Source organism: Hibiscus syriacus, unplaced genomic scaffold (genome assembly GCF_006381635.1).
Source record: "Hibiscus syriacus cultivar Baekdansim isolate YM2019G1 unplaced genomic scaffold, ASM638163v2 tig00117047_pilon, whole genome shotgun sequence".
Classification (NCBI taxonomy): Eukaryota; Viridiplantae; Streptophyta; class Magnoliopsida; order Malvales; family Malvaceae; genus Hibiscus; species Hibiscus syriacus.
Genome location: NW_024063537.1, coordinates 2,126 through 22,803, shown reverse-complemented (window position 1 = coordinate 22,803; position 20,678 = coordinate 2,126). Strand labels below are relative to the sequence as shown.

At 36.0% G+C, this 20,678-nt stretch overlaps 4 protein-coding genes and 2 pseudogenes across 4 annotated transcripts; 4 read left to right on the top strand and 2 right to left on the bottom strand.

Moving 5' to 3' along the window:
- Nucleotides 1-1,585: 1,585 nt before the first annotated feature.
- On the top strand, nt 1,586-3,480 carry LOC120197206 (annotated as a pseudogene).
- A 166-nt stretch (nt 3,481-3,646) lies between these two features.
- Nucleotides 3,647-6,356, top strand: LOC120197137. The gene is made up of 4 exons (XM_039198751.1): nt 3,647-3,667; nt 3,804-5,119; nt 5,243-5,295; nt 6,064-6,356. The coding sequence occupies exons 1-4, from the start codon at nt 3,647-3,649 to the stop codon at nt 6,354-6,356; spliced, it is 1,683 nt and encodes a 560-aa protein (XP_039054682.1).
- A 121-nt stretch (nt 6,357-6,477) lies between these two features.
- Nucleotides 6,478-7,917, top strand: LOC120197208 (zinc finger protein ZAT4-like). The gene has a single exon (XM_039198810.1). It carries the CDS (start codon nt 6,766-6,768, stop codon nt 7,816-7,818), a length of 1,053 nt encoding a protein of 350 aa, XP_039054741.1. The 5' UTR covers nt 6,478-6,765; the 3' UTR covers nt 7,819-7,917.
- Nucleotides 7,918-10,272: 2,355 nt separating this feature from the next.
- LOC120197136 (probable WRKY transcription factor 57) lies at nt 10,273-12,925 on the bottom strand. The gene is made up of 3 exons (XM_039198750.1): nt 12,877-12,925; nt 12,256-12,368; nt 10,273-10,620 (listed from the first exon to the last, which is right to left on the bottom strand). Exons 1-3 carry the CDS (start codon nt 12,923-12,925, stop codon nt 10,273-10,275), a joined length of 510 nt encoding a protein of 169 aa, XP_039054681.1.
- Nucleotides 12,082-15,554, bottom strand: LOC120197218 (annotated as a pseudogene).
- Nucleotides 15,555-19,397: 3,843 nt separating this feature from the next.
- LOC120197222 (UDP-glycosyltransferase 13-like) lies at nt 19,398-20,023 on the top strand. The gene is made up of 2 exons (XM_039198824.1): nt 19,398-19,710; nt 19,821-20,023. Exons 1-2 carry the CDS (start codon nt 19,398-19,400, stop codon nt 20,021-20,023), a joined length of 516 nt encoding a protein of 171 aa, XP_039054755.1.
- The last annotated feature ends 655 nt before the right edge of the window (nt 20,024-20,678 follow it).

Below are 20,678 nucleotides of genomic sequence, written 5' to 3'. Positions count from 1 at the left end.
AGTTTAAAGATGAAATTAGAATATTAAAAAATGTGAGGGTTAATTTAGAATGAAAGTTATAATTTAAGGATTTAATTAAAATATTCAAAAATTTGTGGATAAATTCAAAATAAATATCTTAATTTAAGTACTTCTCATAAATATACAAAAGTATAAGTATATCATAGGTACATATACTTTTGGAAATAAATCAACGTGATCATCATATTATTTTTTTCTCTACGTGACCTTTGAACTCAGAAAATAAATTTAATGTGGTCTTTTGATCAACGTTTTTTGTTATTGACCATTATGGTACTGACATAACGATATGCGATGCTGATATATGACTTATCAATTTAACTAATTTACCATATCATTCGCTATATTAATCTGTCATCTTAGATTGTCATTTGATTATCAGGTCAATATTATATAAAATTTTATTTTTTGAATTGAAGACTTGGGAGAAACAATAATGCTGAAGATGACATTATTTTTTTAAAATTTAAAAGTAGATAGAACTTTAATATCTTTTGGCCGTATATAAAAAGGAAAGGTAATATCATTGTTTTGAAAATCGGATTAAATCGGTCGGTTCAATCGGTTTAATTGAGAATCGTTGTCTAGTTCGATTCAATCTATACTGGTTGAACCGTTATTAGTGAATCGGTCGGAACCGCTAAACCGTTCAAACCGGATCGGTTGAAAATCGGAAAAAACCGTAAAAACAACCAATTTTTTTTAAAAAATTAAACCAAACGACGTCGTTTGTTAAACGAGCCAAGTCGAACTCAAGTATTGCTGAGCTCGACTCGAACTTGAAAACTTTAAAAGTAAACTCAACTCGACTCAAACTCACGAGCTAAAAATTAACAAGTTCAACTCGAACTCGAAATATAATATTAAAACTTAAACTCGAAAAAGGCTTGAACTCAAAAAAAATTAAAAGCTCGATTGAAGCCTAAAATTCGAGCTTGATTAAAGTGAAAGAATAGTTCACTCAATGCTCAGCAAAAGACTCCATGATTTTGAATGTCAAATTTCTTCTATTATTTATAGAAGTTAGTTGGGATGCTCTTCTATGTTTTTTAGTAATGTGAGATTGTTTTGTTATCATATTTTTACTCTTTAGACTTTTGGGATGCTCTTCTACGTTTCTTAGCCATGTAACAATATCATTTTGTTATGATTTTTTTAGTCCCAAATTTATTTTTTTAATTATATTTATATAATTATATTTATTATTTAATATGTTTTACCTTAATTATTATATTGTAGTTAATTTGAATCATTTTGTTTGACTTGATTTTATGATTTTTAACTTATATATGTTATAATTTGCTTTGAATATGACTTGTGATATAAAAAATTATTTTTTATTAAATATTTTTAGTATTTTTATTTAATTTTTTAAATAATTATGACATCGTCCGATTCTTTCGATCGATCAATGAACCGGTAACATGGTAGGTTCGTTAACCGTCCGGTTGTGAAAACCATGGGCAATATTGACCATGAAAAAGGCATGCAAATCACCCTCACGTTAGTTGAGTTATGTGTATAAACAGTGGGGAGGTGTTTAGTTTTCCTCATTCCTCGCCTGAAGAACTTCACCCAATTTCTCTCCCACCTTTTTATATCCTTTTTTTTTTCTTCATCATCTTTGTTTGATCGGATAGCTGAATCCCCAGAAAGGTAATCTAAATTCCCATTTCATTTCCCTTTTGATCTCCTGGGTTTTGTTTAATTGCTCGATCGATTGTTGTTTTCCATAGCTTTGCCTTCCTGTTTTAGTCATTTAATGCGTTGTTTACTCGTTTTGGAAACCATACATCATCAATGTTCGTCTTTCATTGTTGCTTTGAATCAAGCTTTTCTGAAAACCCAGTTTTGGTTTATGAAAAAGAATTCATTTAGCCGGAATGAGATTTGATTTATCTGAAGAGTAATTTAGCTTAGATCTGAATTTGCTAATGTGGATGTCAAATCAATTACTTGTTCCAGGAGCAGTTTTTCTTGTCGAGAATGGTGAAGATCTGTTGCATCGGAGCTGGATATGTCGGCGGTCCGACCATGGCCGTCATTGCACTGAAATGCCCCAACATTCAAGTGGCTGTTGTTGATATTTCGGTAGCTAGAATCAATGCTTGGAACAGTGATACACTCCCCATCTACGAGCCAGGCCTCGACGACGTGGTGAAGAAATGCAGAGGCAAAAACCTTTCCTTCAGCACCGATGTCGAGAAACATGTTTCCGAAGCCGATATTGTGTTTGTTTCAGTCAATACCCCGACGAAAACCCAAGGTCTCGGAGCTGGGAAAGCCGCTGATTTGACCTACTGGGAGAGTGCCGCTCGTATGATCGCCGATGTAGCGAAATCCAACAAGATCGTGGTCGAGAAATCGACCGTCCCTGTTAAAACAGCCGAGGCCATCGAGAAGATTTTGACTCACAATAGCAAAGGGATCAACTTTCAGATCCTTTCCAACCCTGAATTCCTTGCTGAGGGGACCGCGATTTCGGATTTATTCAACCCCGACCGTGTTCTTATCGGCGGCAGGGAGACACCGGAAGGTAAAAAGGCCATCGAAACGTTGAGGGACGTTTATGCACAATGGGTTCCCATGGATAGAATCATATGCACCAATCTCTGGTCTCGCTGCCAATGCCTTCTTGGCTCAGAGAATCTCGTCGGTTAATTCTATGTCGGCATTGTGCGAGGCTACCGGCGCCGATGTGAGCTAAGTGTCTCATGCTGTTGGGAAGGATACGAGAATCGGACCCAAGTTCTTGAATGCTAGTGTTGGTTTTGGTGGATCTTGTTTCCAAAAGGATATATTCTGAATTTGGTCTATATCTGTGAGTGCAATGGCCTCCCTGAGGTAGCCAATTACTGGAAACAAGTCATCAAGGTGAACGACTACCAGAAAACCCGGTTCGTTAACCGGATTGTTTCCTCGATGTTCAACACGGTCTCGGGGAAGAAGATCGCCATCCTTGGATTCGCCTTCAAGAAGGACACCGGCGACACTAAGGAGACCCCAGCCATTGATGTGTGCAAAGGCCTGATAGGGGACAAAGCTAAACTGAGCATATACGACCCTCAAGTTAACCAAGACCAGATTCAGAGGGACCTTTCGATGAAGAAGTTCGACTGGGACCATCCGGTTCATCTTCAGCCGATGAGCCCCACCTCTGTCACCGATGTTAGTGTCGTTTGGCATGCATACACAGCAACAAAGGATGCTCATGGGCTTTGCATCCTCACTGAGTGGGATGAGTTTATAAAGCTCGATTACCAAAAGATTTTCGGTAACATGCAGAAGCCAGCATTTTTGTTCGATGGCCGGAACATCGTCGATGTAGAGAAATTGAGGAAAATCGGGTTTATCGTCTACTCCATTGGGAAGCCATTGGATGACTGGCTCAAGGACATGCCAGCAGTGGCATAGATAATTTTTTTTGCAGCTTGTGTGAGGTTGGCCTACAACTGATACAATATGTTGTATCTTCAAATTATGATCTTATTTTAAATTGGTCGCCGAACTTTTGAACGTCCAATTTTATCCAAAAATATCAACATATACAAATATTGTCCCTATTAATAAAAATGTACCAAGCTATATTATTACATTTTTAAAAAAGTAAAATTTATGTTGAACTATGGTTGAAATTGAATTACGTGTTGGGATGAATTTGAAGATGAAATTAGAAGATTTTAAACTTTAGGGACTAATTTAGAATGAGATTTATAATTTGAAGATGAAATTAAAATATTTAAACTTTTAAGGACTAATTTAAAATAAGAATTGTTTCCTAGACAACTGCTCCCTTATCTTTGGTTACTAGCATTTCTAGCGAGGAAGATACAGGCACCGGTGTAGCAGCTATTTCACCTGTTTCATCTGAATATTTTGACTCTGGTATCCCTCGAAGAATGTTTTCTCGTGTTGAGGATGACTATTATTTACTCTTGGATCAGTCTCCTCGAAAACAAGTTCCGATTGGGTCAAATCATCAAGCCAATGTTCCATCATGGGGTAGGCATATAAAGAATAATAAGTTTGCTGTTGCTTCAGAAACTGCAGATAATTACAATGAGGATATTAAGATGGGAACATGTATCATTCCAATGCCTGACTCGCATTTGTCTTCAAACATCTGTGGTAATGTTGGTGCTGGCCGAGCTGACCTGGATAGGGGATCTTCAAGATGTGTGCAACAGCATGTTATGGAGGCATGGAAACTATTACGAGAATCCCTTGGGCATGAAAAATTTGTGAAACTGGGGTTTTATAACATTGGAGAGGATGTAGCATATAAATGGAGTGAAGAAGATGAAGAGATCTTTCGTGAGGTTGTTTACAATAATCCTGCATCATTGGGAAAGAAGTTTTGGAAACAGTTGTCATTGATTTTCCCATCACGGTCCAAGAGAGAGCTGGTTAGCTATTATTTCAATGTCTTTATCCTTCAGAGGCGAGCTATCCAGAACAGATCGAGTAGCCTGGACATTGACAGCGATGATGGTGAGTTTTATGGAAATCAACAGTCGTACGAAGTTCAAGCTATAGAGGAAGATGAAGACTCTGCTACTGAATCTCTTGCTGATCGGGAAGATCTGGCAAACCATCAAGACAACAATGATGTGGACGATGATTATAGTGGCAATTCTGGTGGTGCTAATGGTGTTGGATATTATAGCAAGGCCACAACAAGAGAGGATTATGGCATCAATCTTTCGTTAAAAGGACGTGTTTTGAAGCCATTTGATGAGAGCAGTTTCGGTCCTGTTCTTCAACAAACGGACAAGGGTTTCGGAATAATGGAGGATATCAGTGTACAGGATGACTCATGTATGTCTTTCGAGTTTCACCCGGACATTGTTGACTCTCATAATCTGATTGACACAAAGGCAAACTCGCATGTTAGTGAACGATCAGTGACCGAGCTTTGCAAGTCTTTGCAGCCTGGTAAACTAGATGAGTCTAGTGAGCTGGTGAGCGATATGTGTTTTTCGGATGCATGTGATTCCAAAATCTGGGACACTAGGTATCCTACATCTTCAACAAAAGGGTTCGATCTCCAGCCGACATGCAACATAATTGAAGAGATTTTCGGACAAGATACTTTGAGGTAAGAACAAATTGTTTGCTCTTGAAATGTCCAGAATCTTCTCATTAGTTAAAGGCCAAAGTTTTGGTTCTTCAACAATAATTTTTCCTTGTAAATTCATCAACCTAATGTATTTTGATTCAGCATGTTAACAAGTGCTGTTAATGGAATCTTTTCTTCTTCTGTATATGATGTTGGTTATCAAATTGTTATAAAACGGTCACTAAAATTTATCAAATTATTATAAAATGGTCACTAAAATTTATCAAATTATTATAAAATAATTATTAAATTTATCAAAATTCATCTTCACCGAAGTACATACTAAAAAACCTGGTCAAAGTAAATTGCATTTGTACCACAAACATGGTGAGACATCACATTGACATCATGAGAAAGCCATTGGCTGAGAAATCGCAGCTTGATTTTTCCAAGTGGACCAGCAACTTGTGTGTTTTTAGGGTTTGGTGAGATTTGGATTATCAAGTTTCCTTTTGCGTATGTGACTTGGTTTATCATTTTGGCATCAAATTTTCCTCCTCCCGGAAAAAAAATACTTCTTTTATGAGTGAATCACATTTTTTAACATTTAGTTGATAATGGAAGTCAATCAGTAGTGGTAGCCATGATTTAATGTCTCATATGTCCCCGATGAATACCATGATCTAATAGACCATGAAGGGAACAAATTGATCGATAAAATGATTTATATTCTTTACATTAAACCAAGAGTTATTGGTCAATAACCTTTTGTTTAGAAAATTTTCCTTTGTAGGTTATTTAATTCGAATTGAATATTGTCGAAGTTTATTATGAGATGATTATTTTAATTTATTTTATTTTATTTTATTTATAATGTTAATATTCGAACTTCTGATATTACTCTAAAGATTTAGTAAAAATAAGAGAAAGGGGGCAAGCACAATGGGACATACTGGCATATTTCGTGAACTGATCTCTTTTAGTGGAGGCAACGGACGATGAGTTGGAGGTTCTGCCCCCCCGACACTTTTGTGAGCTTTACAGGCAAGACAAAGTTAAGGGATTGTTTGAATATTACAACAGAACTCCCCACTCGTTGGGGATCCTCGAAACAAATCTCGACCGTTCGTTTCCATCACCGGATGATTCTCACTTGAATACACGTGTTGGCTATCTTTTCTTCCATTTTAATCTCTTTTTTGGGGGGGCTTCCATGCATGGAACTCTCCTCCAACTACAACGAAAAACAAATGGCATCCAGAGAGAGGGAGAGTGATTGGTTTTTTTTTGTTCCTCTTCTTCGTATCAGCCTGTTCATCGCCATCATTAGCGACCCATCACCTTTAAAGATTTGATTTATTTCAAAAGGATTTTGGTTTTCATCGGAAAAGGTGTCTTTTTCTTGTGGGTCGGATCTCTTTTGTTGTACTTAAAACAGAGAATTGTCACATCTCAGCTGCTGATTCTCGTTTGTTCATCATCATCTCCGCTGAAACTAAAGCAACCAACTTTGTGATCTGTTCTTTTTTTCTCTCTTCTCCTTGATCTAGATTTTGATTTTTTGTTCTTCTTCCACAAGATCACTGAAAAATGCAGTTCTTTTTGAAGATTTGAGGTAAGAAATGAGTTGCTCGTCCAGTTTAGTTTACAGGGTATTTTCAGCTTTCCAGTGATCATTTTTAAAAATGGAACAAAATCAAGAGAAGAAGTTTGTTTGCGAGTATTGCAACAAAGGGTACCCTTGTGGTAAGTCTTTAGGGGGTCACATAAGAACTCATATGAACAATGAGAATTCAGCTGAAGCTGGTGCTGGCCAATCTGCAACTTATGGCCTGAGGGAAAACCCCAAGAAAAGCAAGAGGCTTTCAGAATCAGGCAATGGCTCTTTGCTCAAAGAGATGATGATTTGTAAAGAATGTGGTAAGGGTTTCCATTCATTGAAAGCACTCTGTGGTCACATGGCTTGTCACTCTGAGAAAGAAAGGGCCATTCACAAATTTGAGGATCATTGGGATAGTCATTCAGACACTGAAACGTCAACTGTTCCAGGTAAAAGGAGGAGATCCAGGAGAATAAGGTGCAAAACAAGTGGGGTTCATCAGGTTCAAGTTCATTCTGACGATTCAGTTTGTTTACCAAATGGCTCATCATCTGTATCAGAGATTGAAGATCAGCAAGAACAAGAAGAGGTTGCTGTGTGTTTGATGATGCTTTCAAGGGATTCTTCTGGTTGCAAGAAAGGGCTGAACTCAGTTGCTGATTCTTCAGATAACAACTCTGTTGTTTTGGAGGCTAAATCATCTTCCATTGATGTGAGGATTGTTGAATGTAAGAAACTTAAGGTGAAGTCTAGATCTGGTAAAAATGTGAGTAAATTCCAGTGTGTGAAAACTGAAGTAGGTGATAATCAAGCTGATAGCTCTGCAAATTGCTCTTTTCATGCTCAAATGGCTGGTACAAAGATGACCAAGTCCTCAAATGGCAATTCTGAGAAGAGATTGATTTCAAAGAAAAACAAAGGCCATGAATGCCCCTTCTGTTGCAGGGTTTTCAAGTCAGGCCAAGCTTTAGGAGGTCACAAAAGGTCCCGTTTCGTTGGAAGTTCGGAGGGAACAACATTGGTCATCAAACAAGACTCACCAGAAACTCCATTGCCAGCTCTAATTGACCTTAACCTTCCAGCTGCTGTTGAAGAAGATGCAATGGGGAATTCTGGGTTCATCCCAATCCCATGGTAGGAGGATTTCATGGTGTGTAAATGAACAAATTTACTTCCTTTTTGGTGTCTCTCTTTGGTTTTCTGATTCAAGATGGTCCTATCAACTGTGTTCACCATTTTTGCAATTAGTTTTTCTTGTTGGAAGCAATCATATGTTATCAACAAATCTCACTGTTGAAGTGTTGTTTTCTTTTTGTTCATAGTTGAAAGGGTTGTGTTAAAGAAGAAAGGACCACCTCCTTTGTGGGGAAACATTAACGAAAGGTTGATGCCATGGAGTGGAAATGAAGTTTCCTCTAGAATTCACATGCCCCTAGGCCTGTATTTGCTGCTTTCTTCACAATTGAAACACACACACACACATATGTATGTATGTATGTATGTATATACTCTTTGGGAAAATGCCATAAGATCAATTTTAATGCTCTCCTTTTGTCTCTAACAAGAGTTTATCTACCGAGTTATATTAGGTCAACTAGTAGGAAGAATGTTAACTATCGTTTAGAGATTTGATTCGGTTCGATTTTGAATATAGTTGAAGTTCTTATAACTATTCATATAACTATCGATCACCGAAAGTCCGAATTATCAATTTTGATCCAATTTAATATCTAAACTTTCATTCTTTTCAAAACCATACTTAAAGGTTAAAGTTTTGTTTTATTTCATTTTATTATTCCTGTCCAAAATTTAACGTTAATTTTTTAAAAAGAAATTGAAAGTTTAGATAATAAAATAGAACAAAATTGATAGTTTAAGTACTAAAATAAATTAAAATTAATAGTTTTAGTATTAAATGTGTAGTTTATCCTATTTTTTTTATTGGTTTTAAAGTTGAATTAACTCATAGAATTTTGGGTTTTCTTTAAGTTAATGACCCAACTAGTCAAGTACATGGTAGAAAGTCCAATTTGGGCTGAAAAATCTTATTATTATCTTTTTAGGGTTTTTTTAAGGTTTAAAGCGGATAAATCTAGGGATGAGTATGAGACTCGAACTTGACGGATTTTGACATGATTTGATCTGAACGAGTCTAATTTTTTTAAATCGAGTTTGGGTCGGGTTGGGTCAGGTTTTTTTAATATTATGTTTGGATTCGGTCCGGGTTTATGGTGAAAAATATCTGGCTAGACCCAAAAAAATATAATTTTATTTTATATATTTAGGAATAATTACAATAATATCTTTCTATATATTAAGTATAACACTTTCTTTAATCACTGAGACCATTTGAGACCATTTGATGAGTTATTAAACCTAATATATTAAGCATAAATGATACTAATTCGAAATAATCTCTTGTTGGTGCATATAGATAGTAAATAGTAATTAAGGGTGTAAATGAACCACATTTAAATGAAGAAAGATTATATTTATATTCGTTTGTTTATTTTTAAAGTGTTAGTTTATAATTTGTGCTCGTTTAATTGTTATTTTAAGGTGTTCATGTTCGGTTCATTTAATAAGTATAATAAAATTGACAATAAAAGTGTAAATGAATAGGTTTTAATTCATATTTATTTTATTTTGTGAAGGTGTTTATGTTTAGTTTTAATTTGTTTAAAATTTTAATATATAATGTGTTCGTATTCATTTATATATTTTTAAAGATGTTCATCGACTGATTTAACATTAAAAAATATGTTCATTTTACATTCACGAACAAGTTATTTATATGTTTTTCAACACGTTCGTTGCCAACCAGCACTCTCTCCCTTTTTACCTGTGATTGAATGAAAAATGGTAAAATTACCCCACTAATCCTTAAAATGTTTAGGCTTCATAGCTTGAACTTCAAAGTTCACAATGTGTTAAATTCAGTCCCTACCTTCACCAATATCTAAAATCTGAAAAAAATAAATAAAAAGAAAAGAAAAACCGAATAAACGAGCTTATTCATGAACATAAACAAATTGAACACATCTATGTTCATGTTCATTTGTTTATTAATTGAACACAAAAATTTATTGATAATCATTTATTTAGTTTAATAAACAAATATCATACGAAATGTTCACGAACATTCATGGAATGCTTTGAATCAAGATGTAATAGGCATTCCAGAAAAACTAAGTATCCAATGAAAACTATGAACCTTATGATTGAACGCTGCGAGGAACAAGTAAATAATTAACTATAAAGATGTAATAGGGCTGTCCATAAATGTTATCCGAGATAGGTAAGGACTGGTCAAAAAATGTCAAAAGAGGGAACTATATCTCTTGATTTTGGGGTTAAATAGACAAATATTAGTCACATTGGTCCACTAGCTATACTAGCCAAGAAGCTCTAGTCTTGTGAAGCCCTCCTGACCATGGGAGGCTGAGTCCTTCCAATAACTTAGCTGAAGCCCTAACTAGTGAAATGCTCGTTGCTAAAGCCATTCCCCATCTCCCTTACTTTGTTTTTCTCACTCAAACTGATTAAGTGTGTAAAAGAGTTATAGTATGCTTACCATGTTTTTTTTTCTCTCTCACCTGTTATGCATTCCAGGAGGCACAATATCCCCAAGTAACCCTTCACCTTTGGGCAGTGAACGAGATTCTCTCACTTCAATAGGTACTTGGTGTGACTGTGTTGTGCTGGGAGGAATTCCCCTATGCAGCTGTATCCCGTGTGGATGATAAATTTGAGAGATTGCTGGATTAAATTGACGGGCAAAGGCAACTTCATGGCTGATGAGTCCACCTCGGGCGAAACCGGCACTATGATGACAGTGTTGACCTTCATATGTAGTGATGATGATGGTGGGATCTTCAGAAGATGGTTCCACTCTCTTCTTCACTGTGCATTTGCTATTTGTGCAGCTGAAGTAGCTCCTCTGAAATTAAATAAGCGGTCAAGCACTAACGGGTTGGTTCAAGTGGTGAGATCGCTTAAGTAATATCTCGAGTTTGAATGATTTTAATGAGGTGTACGATATGGGTCAGTTCGGATTAATAAAGACAAAGCCTTGGAACAAGAGTACAACCCGAAAAAAAGTGGCTCAGGTTTTGCACAAAAATTCTGTAATTTTTCCTTGCATTAATGAATGATTTTAAGCATGAAGCCATAATCTCAACTTATAGTTTAGTTTTTAAAATCATACTTATAGTTTAGTACCCGCCGTTAGAAACTTAGTTCGTTTAGTACCTAAACTATCAATTTTAATATGTTTTAGAATCTCAACTTTCAATTTTTTTCAAAAGTTAACATTAAATTTTAAACGAAACATTAAAATGAAACAAAAACTAAACTTGATGTATGATTTAAAAAAAATGAAAGTCTAAGTATTAAAACAAAATAAAAATAATAATTTAGGTATTAAGCACATAATATACCTTATAATTAATTTGGATTTGAGTGGATAAGTGACCCTTTAACCCCTTGTCTCGCACATGCCCCCAACCAAGAGGACAACAAATCGACCAACCCTTTTAAATTTTTTGTTTCAAGATTTAATTTTTTTAAAAAAAGTTCTCTCCTATATCTTAATCTTGAGGTCGTGAGATCGAGTCCTACGGAGGGTATTTCATAATTCGGAGATCTTCTACGGAAGCTGCTCTCAACTTGATGTTGGGGGCAACCTACTATCTTACTTCCCCCTTACCCATTACAGATGGGAACAAGGGACAACCATTTTTCTCTCCTATATGAGTGAGTAATTATTTTAAAACAGTATTGGCAAAAGGGTAACTTTTATCTTTATAACGGATTCAATTTATCACTTTCACCGTTATCGTATTTTCACATTAATTTAACACTCGAAGTTACTCAATTGTATTATTCTATACCCTACTCTTAACTTAAAATCCTAAATCATAAACTCTAAACTATTATCTCATAACTTCTAAACCTTAAACCTTAAATCATAATCTCTAAACTTTAAACCCTAAATCATAACTTATGCTTTATAATTTAAGATTTTTAGTTAAGAGTATGATATAAAACGATATAATTAAATAATTTTAAAAGTTAAATTAATACGAAAATATGATAAAAAATAATAAATTAAATTTATTGTAGGAGTAAAGATGACTCTTAAATCAAGATTGTTTGAGTAAAAACAAAAGCTATATTAAAGGTACATGAATTTCCTACGTGGAGAATAATTTGAGCCAATAGATTAGGAAGTAGACATTGTACGTAAGGTGAAGTCAAATCCTGTCTGCCCCGGTCTTTCCTACATTTATGGTTTAATGTTAGTTCTTGTTCCACTTCGCCTCCAATAATTCCCGTCTAATTTGATGTACCGATAATTATTGAACTTAACTCGACTCAAAAATTTTAAAATAGGATTTGATTCGACTAAAAAACTCGTTAATTTTAAATTTTTAAGCACAATAGCTACAGCTTCAACTTGATTTTTCATTTAAACCTCCAATTCCCATGAATTCCACGACCACTTCTATGTAAAGAGCTCTCCATTGATCTTAAAACAATACCAAGTCCAGTTTTCGCCTTTCAATCTTCATACTTTTTCTCCTCTTTCGACAGTCGGCTCAAACTTTGTCACCAACTTCGCCAATAAACGAGTTCCCACCTTCTGATTCATTCTCCCTCCCGTGGCGACGTTCTTCGTGTTTTCACCTTCGGAAAATCCATGGATTTCAGCAATTTTCAAAGCCAGTGGCCCCGTCCGGACCGAATGACATTGATCCGAGATATGGTGCCGAGAAGAGAGTTGTCCCCTCGGGGCCTAACCCTCTTCATAACTAAAGTAACGAGATATGCATGCAAAGCATATTGTCCAAAGCTTGCATGCTTGTCTTCTCTCCATGACTAACTAAACCACCAATCCTTCCTTTTCTCCGGACTAAACTTTCTGAAGTATATAACCTTCTTAAAACAAAGCAGGCCCCTCCATTGACTACCACGGTTTCGTTTCTCGAAAAGACGAAGAAAGCTTGAAACAATAAAGAATTTACTGAAGCAGATGAGGTAAGTTCTATTTTCTTGTCGATAGTTTGTTTTTCATGCACTAATCTTCTTTTGTTGCACTTAATCCATTAAAATATGCAGAAAATAAGAGGAAATTAGCACTGCAGATGAACTTGTGTAAAAGAAAATTAAAACTATACATGTTCAGGGAACTTACTGGTCACCGTGTATAAGGTTTCGGATTCGAAATCCTTATCTGCTTCCATTTATGCCAGGGGGAATTTCCTGGTGCCGGACAAGGCAAAACAGAAGAGTTGATCAGAAACCAAAGAATACCACCACAAAAAACTCACAATCACAGGTAAAAGTAACACCGATTTTCCCCGACTATTTTTCGATCCCATCTTTGTAAGCTGATAAACCGAAAGAACACAGACACGTTTTATACATTATCTTTGCTCCCTTGCCATTTTAAGTTGAAGTTGACGCTGCAATAACCGACCTTAATTTTGGATTTTGCTGAGAAGAAAACCCAGAACTGGTTTCGGAGACTGTTTTCTGGTAAGATGATGAGTTCTAATGATGATTCAGACCATAAACCGGACCAAGTATTTGCAGTGGCAGCTGCTATATATGCTGTCAGCTCGATTGCAAAACCAAGCATTCAAGATCAGAAACAGAGCAGTGAAACCCTCATTGATCAAAGAGATAAGAGCAGAAAGGAAGATAAGTCATCTTCAATATTGGAACCTGTCATATAACCGAACGATTCTTAGGTAAAGACCCAAAGCATGAGAAATTGAATCCTGATATCCATGTTTTAAGATGATCATGAACTTCTAGTTTCTGCTGCTGCTGCTTAACCAAAAAAATAATAGGTGAAGGATCGGGAAAAGGTTCAGAAAGTGCAGAGAGCAAAATGTCAGCAACTGATGGTACGGATGAGAAGGAATTTAGACGTGCTCGTCGTTCAGAAAATCCCTTACCTTTGCTGATCACTTGGGCAGCACTAGCATTACAAAACCGAGAAGTTCCTCTAAACCTGATATGCTTTCCGGCCAAATAGAAAGTGCAGCATTAAAACCCGAGCATCCTGCCATTAAACCTGGGACTGCAGGAAGAACTGACGAGCCTGCCATTATATTTATACTTGCCCGGGAGGAAAAGAAGAAGAAAGCCAAAGACAAGCTGGACAGAGTAGAGGTGAGGCTTGTTTTCCTTTACTCGATTCAAACTATTTCTTAGAAGCTAAGAGCTTATTTCTTGGAGCATCAGAGAGGATTGGAGCGAAAAACAGCATGAGCCTTACTAAAATTTAAGAAAAAATGGAGTATATCAAACAAGCAGAGCAGATGGAGCAAGAGCACAGGCAGAGGCAAGCCAGATAAATGGTGAACTTAAAGCAAAGGAAAAGGCAAATATAATTAGAAAAAGGGGAGAGGTTCCAAGGACATGCATCTGCTGCTGAATGTAACAAATATGTAGAATAACGAGTCCAAGTCATCTTCTGCACGATGCACTTTACAAGGTAGAAAAACACTTTCATGTCTTCATTAAATATTAGTAGATCAAAAGTAAAGAAACAAGCATAAGACATAAGTAGAGAGCTCAACCATTTAAATTGTTAATAAGATGGAAGTACTAGATATGAGCCCAAGTGAAGATGCAGTACAACCCCATTTGAACTCAACCATTGTCATCTTGGTCAGAATTTTCAGCATTTCCAACTTTCCTTCTTTCCGACTTCATCAAATTCATGCCTTTCTTCTTCTTTTCCAAATTTACTAAGAGGCACCTCTGGTTATATTCTTGAAGCCCTTCTTGCATCAATTCGCCGAATTTATTCTTCACGATGACGAGTGGATCTTTGTCAACCAATTCAGACCCATCATAAGCTTCTCTAAGGAGCACGGTGTAATCTGATAGTTGTTCGACACGTAAAAGATGCCGGGGTGCTTGAGCTACAAAACATTCAATTTCTCAGGTAAAGCAAACTCTTTCTTGAAATGGCTTAGCTTTACAATTGATAGCTTCTTCCACAATGTCAATGACAACAACTCATGCACAGTACCCACAATTCTCTTCTCCATTTGTTCCTTCTTCTAAACCCTAGGATTTAAATAAGGTGAGACGTAGGGAATTGCATTAAATTCTTCAAACCTCTGTTGTGATTTGATCCAAGTTGAAGATAACGAACACAATAAACAAGGCTCTATTCCTTGTTTCCGGGCTGAGGCTTCGACAGCAGAGACTGCTAAATCAGAGTTCCACGCCAGAAGTTCGATTTCCATTGAACTCTTCCTCCAACCTTTATTAACCAGTGAAACATTTCTGGGTGCTTCAGCAAGATTCTTATGATGTAGTCATCTGGAAATCCAAAGCTGTGTTTGAGCTCATTAAGTTTTGTAACATTAATCCTTTGATTGATGCTCGTCATTAACAACTTTGCCATTTTCTGTACAAATATCGGCTCCTGCATATCTTTCACTGATTCTTCCTCTTCGACCAAATGCATGATCTCTTTTGTTAACTACAATGATACTCATCATTCTCGAGATAAACTTCGAAGCAACAGGGATACTTCTTGAGCCAATTGAGAGCTTTCCCTTGAAGATCAAGACTCTTAAACTTCTTCTGAAGATGCTTCAAAGGTGCCACCTGGTTTGGGCATCTAAGTATTATGTTTTTAATCTCATTATCGACTATCCAGCGGCGATTTCTCGAAAGAGCTGATTCAAGATCCGGGTCTTTCTTCATTGACCAAAGAGAGAAGCTTCGAAAATGATGAAGATGGGAAGGCAGAGAGTACAGCCTACAATAACAACAAGCCAACCTATGCTGCAATCTATTACCAGCCAACATAATCTACTTGGTATGTCGCTTTTTCTCCAAGAATAAACCTATTAAGAGCAAAGAAAATGAAATAAGAAAGAGCAGACCATAAAGCATAAACAAGGAGCTAATCCCAGCAGCAAACTCAAAATCAAACTTCAGATTTTCCCTCAAATTTCATTGCCCAAACTCAAAATCAAACAAAATCAGAAAAAATATTTCACTTTGAAGAGAAATTATATTCAAGTAAGTAGAGTACCTGTTCATCTTGCATTAATTGCTTCTGGCTTTTCTTTTGGCGTAACATGCAGCAGCAAAGTAAGCTTTTTTTGTTGTTGGTATTTTTGGTAGGAATCAAACTAGCAAGCAAAGTAAATTTAAGAACATGAAAAAAATAAAGAAGGGAAGGGACAAATTTTAAGAAAAAAACCTTTTTTTTTCCCCTAATTTTGCTCTGCGTTTCTGCTTCTGCCTCCTTCTCACTCACGCACGACGTAGAAGAAGAAGAAGAAACGAATTTAATAATTTTTAAACTTCAAACATCATATTTAAAGTGTCATGTCATTGAGTATATGACTGGAAGTGGTGCTTATGCTTAACGAGGCTCGCGTAATATTCGCGAGCAATCCAGATCTTTTAGTGTGTGTTTTTTGCCAACCGTGAGATTGATAGGGTAGTACATTCTTTGGTTAAATGGGCTTTGTCGAAAATTAATCTATTTTAGTTCTACTTTGATGAATCTAATTGTATTAGAACTGTTGTTTTTCTTGACGCTATCGGTATGAACATATCGACTTATAAAATTAATTGACTATATTTCTAATGTAATGAGGTAAGGGGAGGTAGGGTAGTAAGCTACTTTCAATGTCAGGTTAAGAACAACTTTCGTAAAAGACCTCCGTTATAAATTGCCCTCGGTGAGACTCAATCCCACGACCATAAGGTTATGAGCCTTGTACTCTACCAACTGAGCTAGATGGACAAATGATTTTGTCCAATTCAGGCCAACAATGTTTGATAACAAAGGATGTCGACATCTATTTGACATCAATCAGCAAGATGAGCACACCATGTGACCATGCCAACACTCTCTCTTCGTATTAAAAGGCACAATGAATCATCGCAAAGGCCAAATCCATCCAGCACAAGATGGTTTACCCCAGAGGGGTGCCGCCTAAGAACACAGGGAGTGCTGAATGCTATGCAGCAAAGCAATGGCTTGTGTTCTCAGGTCACCCCTTTGGGGCACATCTATCTTTGCCTGTTTTTCGCATCCGAGAGCTTAGCAGAAGTCGGAATTCGTTCGGTCGACGACGATCTCGGGAATGCATTCCAAGTGTTTGATATAATGGTTAGTACACACTCTTGAAATTTGTACTTTTTTTTAACTAAATAGTGTGGTTTGAAATATTTTTCTATGAATTTTTCACGTAGGCTTGGTAAAAATGTCTTCAAATTCAGGCCTGTTGGATCAGAGATGGATCTCCATGCATCACGGGAGGGCACTGGGCCACTCAAATGTTTTTGGTCTAATGGTAGTTTTGGTCCCTTGTACTTTAAATCTTATTAATTTAAATCACACTAACCAACAACCTCAGTGGTAAAGAAATTGTTGTAATTTATTAAGATTTCGGGTTCGAGCACCGAGAATGTCAAGGGTGTGAGCGTTCAATCTCAAATAGTTGAGAATTATATTTGAACATATAATGCATTGTACTCGTCGCATATTAATAAAAAATATTTAATTTAAATCTTTCCCTCTAGTTTTTAGGTTTTAATATTTAGTAGATCGTTTTTAAAGTTAAATAAAGTGATTCTTTCAAATCTTTGATCCTAGCTTCGTCCATGATAATAATTATTCATAAAGTTTGGTATAAAGTGAATTGTTTAAAAGTTTTAGTGACAAAATTGATACATTCTTAAAGTTTAGTATCTAAAATGATGTCATCTTAGACCAGCTACATCAAAATGATTTTGTTTTGTCCATGTCATCATACCATTTGGATTTTAACGCTCCAGTGACATAATTGGATATTATAATTGGTGAAATTGAATATTTAGTGATATAAATTATAGATTGCCTAAAGTTTAATGGCATCTAATGTAATTTACCTTAGTTTTTTGTATAATCGAGGACGTGGTTCGGGTTTTGCCCTTTTCTTCTTTTGGATCTGTAGTTATTGTTGGTATGTATGCTAGTTACTGCTTATCTTCATAATATTTGAGGTGCAAAAAAGTTTTAAGTTAAAAGGGTAAAGTACATTGTCTCTCATTGAATTTTATTTTTTCTCTTGTTTTATTCACTGTACTTTCAATTGTTCTATTTTGTTCACTGAACTTTACATATTAAATCATTTTGTTCACTCTGTCGTAACTCTCTAACATTGTGATGCCATAACACATGTATCAAAATGATGTGTTTTGAAAAATTCAAATATACATCAAAATGACGTTTCGAATCCACTTCTTTGAAAATAAGGTGACCAGTTGTTGTTGCCAACCACCGTATCATTTTTCATTCCGACCACCATCTATTGTCGTTGATGGTGGTCGTTCGATCTCAAAATTCATGGGTCGATTCGTCTCGACCCCTTAGTCCAAATTTGGTGGTTGTTTAATCGAAAATGTCTCAAAATCCGTGAATCTCGATTCAAATGTTTCGGCTTCCTCACTTTTATTCTCTAATTCGTGGACTTCAAAGCAAGTTCTGAAAAAATGGAGGTCAGATTTGAACTCAAGTTGTCGAGACGAGACACCCATGAAATTTGAGACCGAACGACCACCATCTACAAAAAAATAATAAATTATGAGTTTACAAAATGCTTATAAATATGGAGTATTTTAAATACTTATAATTTAGGGTAAATTATGCGTTTAATATTTAAACTACTAGTTTTGGCCGATTTTAATACTTAAACTTTCAATTTTTCGAAACCATACATAAAATTTAGTTTTGTTTATTTTAGTACTTCTGTTCAAAATTTAATGTTATGTTTTGAAAAATATTTGAAAGTTTATGTACTAAAAACAGATCAAAACTTATAGTTTAGGCACTACACGCGTTAAGTTTTTAACAGCGGGATAATAAAATAAAACAAAAACTAAACGTTAGGTATGATTTTAAAATTTTTAAAAGTTTAAACACTAAAATGAACCAAAACTAATAGTTTAGATATTAAATGCATAGTTTACCCAATATTTTATGTTGGTTTATTGGTTGTGTGCTTGATTTTCCATTCCAAAGACATTGGTTGACTCTGTTAAAAACATTTGTTGTTTTTCAATCACTATTACACCGTTACTAAATTATTCCACCTTTTTTTATAATTAAAATAAAAATCAATTTAACATTATAATTAAAATAATGTTTAAGGGTTATCCTTATAGTAGGCTCAGTTTATTATTTTCGTTCATATTGTATTTCGCACCAATTTAGTTATTAAAGTTGTTTAATTACATCCTTCTATTTCATATCCCAACATAAACCCTAAATTGTAAATTGTGAGTATGATTTAGGTTTAGGATTTATGATTTAGAGGTTATGAGGTTATGGTTTAGAGGTTATAGTTTATAATTTAAGATTTTAAGTTAATGGTAAGATAAAATGATGTAAGTAATTTCGAGGACTAAATTGATGCGAAAATACGATAAAGGATAAATAATAATAATAAATTAATCTACTACGGGAACAAAAATTATATTTTTTTTACCTTAAAATAATAAAAAAAAACTTATTTATATAAATGATACATCAATTAAAGTTTATTATAAGATTTATGTAATTTACCTTTTATTTTATCTTTAAAAAGTATGCATCGCACGTCCTACCTAACCTTCATCCAACTACCAAACTCCATAGCATAAGAAAAAGATCATCACACCCATCTTGGAGCTTTTTACCTAACAATGTCTAACTCTGATGCTATCGCCTCCCATGTTCATGACGCTTTGCTTTCCCATCTCCTGTCCTCGTCGTCTCCGCCGCTCTCGTTTATCGTCACCGATGTGACGTTGTCTTCCGTGATCTCAGTGACTGAAAATATCCGTCTTCCTAATTCACACTCTTCACTGCGTCGGCTCGGATGTTGTCACTCGTCTTGTTTCCCCTCCGTCCCTTCGTCGATTCCCAAGGCGTTGCTTCCTTCGCCGCTTCTGGATACGGAGAGTTTCTTGGCGAAGGATTTATCGGAAAACGGTAAATGCATCAAGCGTTCCGATGGTGTTTTGATCAACGTTTGAAGAACTCGAAAAAGAGACACTAGAGATGCTTTCAACAAAGGGTTGCCGAAAATTTTCCCTCTTGGACCTCTTCTGCCATTGGAATTCTAGGGGTAATCTTCTTTGCGCCATCGGAGTGGCTTGAGAACCAAAGGGAAAGCTCCGTCGTTGATGTCAGCTTCGGGAGTAGGACAGCGATGTCTAAAGAGCAAATAAGGGAGCTCGGAAAAGGGCTGGTCCTGAGCGGATACAAGTTCTCGTGGGTGGTGAAGAGAGTAAAACCGTCGACAGAGAAGAAAATGGACCCGATTTAGTCATTTAGATGAGATTCTCGGACACCAAGTGATGAACAAGGTGAAGAACAACGATGGGTTTGTTGTGAATCAATGGGTGGATCAATGGCGGATACTGAGTCTAGGAAGCACGGGGACGGCAACTTTGCCGTTTCAAGTACCCGTCCTCGGTACGGTACCACGGTGGCAGGGTATGGTTGAACGACATTGGGGACGTTTTATCGAGTCCTGGGGATGTTTCGGGGACGGCATGTGACTTTCACATGAGTCCCCATGATATTTTCGTCATTTTATATTAAAAAACAACGCGAACAACAAACCTAATTGAAGGCTCCAACACCTCTATGGAGCGCTTCGGCATCAATTGCTTTTGCTTCTTGAGCTTTTCGGCAGCAATCGGTAGCAATTGCTTCTGTTTCTTTTACCAACCAAGTACACTGCTTGGATAAACTTGAACAAGCATTTTCTCTGATGCTCTTTTGCTGTAAGTATTTCAAGATCTAACTATCTTTTTGTGCCAATATCTTCAGACTTCAGGCTTCAGTTGGGTTCTCAAGTGCTGCATCATGAGCTATTTATAACTTCTTGTTAGCATTTTAGAAAATCTAAAGTGTGCTCAATTGATGTATGTAGTCTTCATTATTGCATAAGCTCTTCGTTATTGCATAAGTTCCAT

Excerpts from the sequence above, each read along its gene's own strand:
- LOC120197137 (XM_039198751.1), top strand. The coding sequence starts at position 3,647 with ATGGTTGAAATTGAATTACGT. Across the intron at positions 5,120-5,242 it reads TTCGGACAAGATACTTTGAG|CATGTTAACAAGTGCTGTTA; the intron begins GTAAGAACAAAT and ends ATTTTGATTCAG. Across the intron at positions 5,296-6,063 it reads TTCTTCTGTATATGATGTTG|TGGAGGCAACGGACGATGAG; the intron begins GTTATCAAATTG and ends GATCTCTTTTAG.
- LOC120197208 (XM_039198810.1), top strand. The coding sequence starts at position 6,766 with ATGGAACAAAATCAAGAGAAGAAGTTTGTTTGCGAGTATTGCAACAAA.
- LOC120197136 (XM_039198750.1), bottom strand. The coding sequence starts at position 12,925 with ATGGAAGCAGATAAGGATTTCGAATCCGAAACCTTATACACGGTGACC. Across the intron at positions 12,369-12,876 it reads AACCTTATACACGGTGACCA|GTGAAAACACGAAGAACGTC; the intron begins GTAAGTTCCCTG and ends GATTTTCCGAAG. Across the intron at positions 10,621-12,255 it reads CTGTCGAAAGAGGAGAAAAA|AGGAGCTACTTCAGCTGCAC; the intron begins GTATGAAGATTG and ends ATTTAATTTCAG.
- LOC120197222 (XM_039198824.1), top strand. The coding sequence starts at position 19,398 with ATGTCTAACTCTGATGCTATCGCCTCCCATGTTCATGACGCTTTGCTT. Across the intron at positions 19,711-19,820 it reads ATGCATCAAGCGTTCCGATG|GGGTAATCTTCTTTGCGCCA; the intron begins GTGTTTTGATCA and ends TTGGAATTCTAG.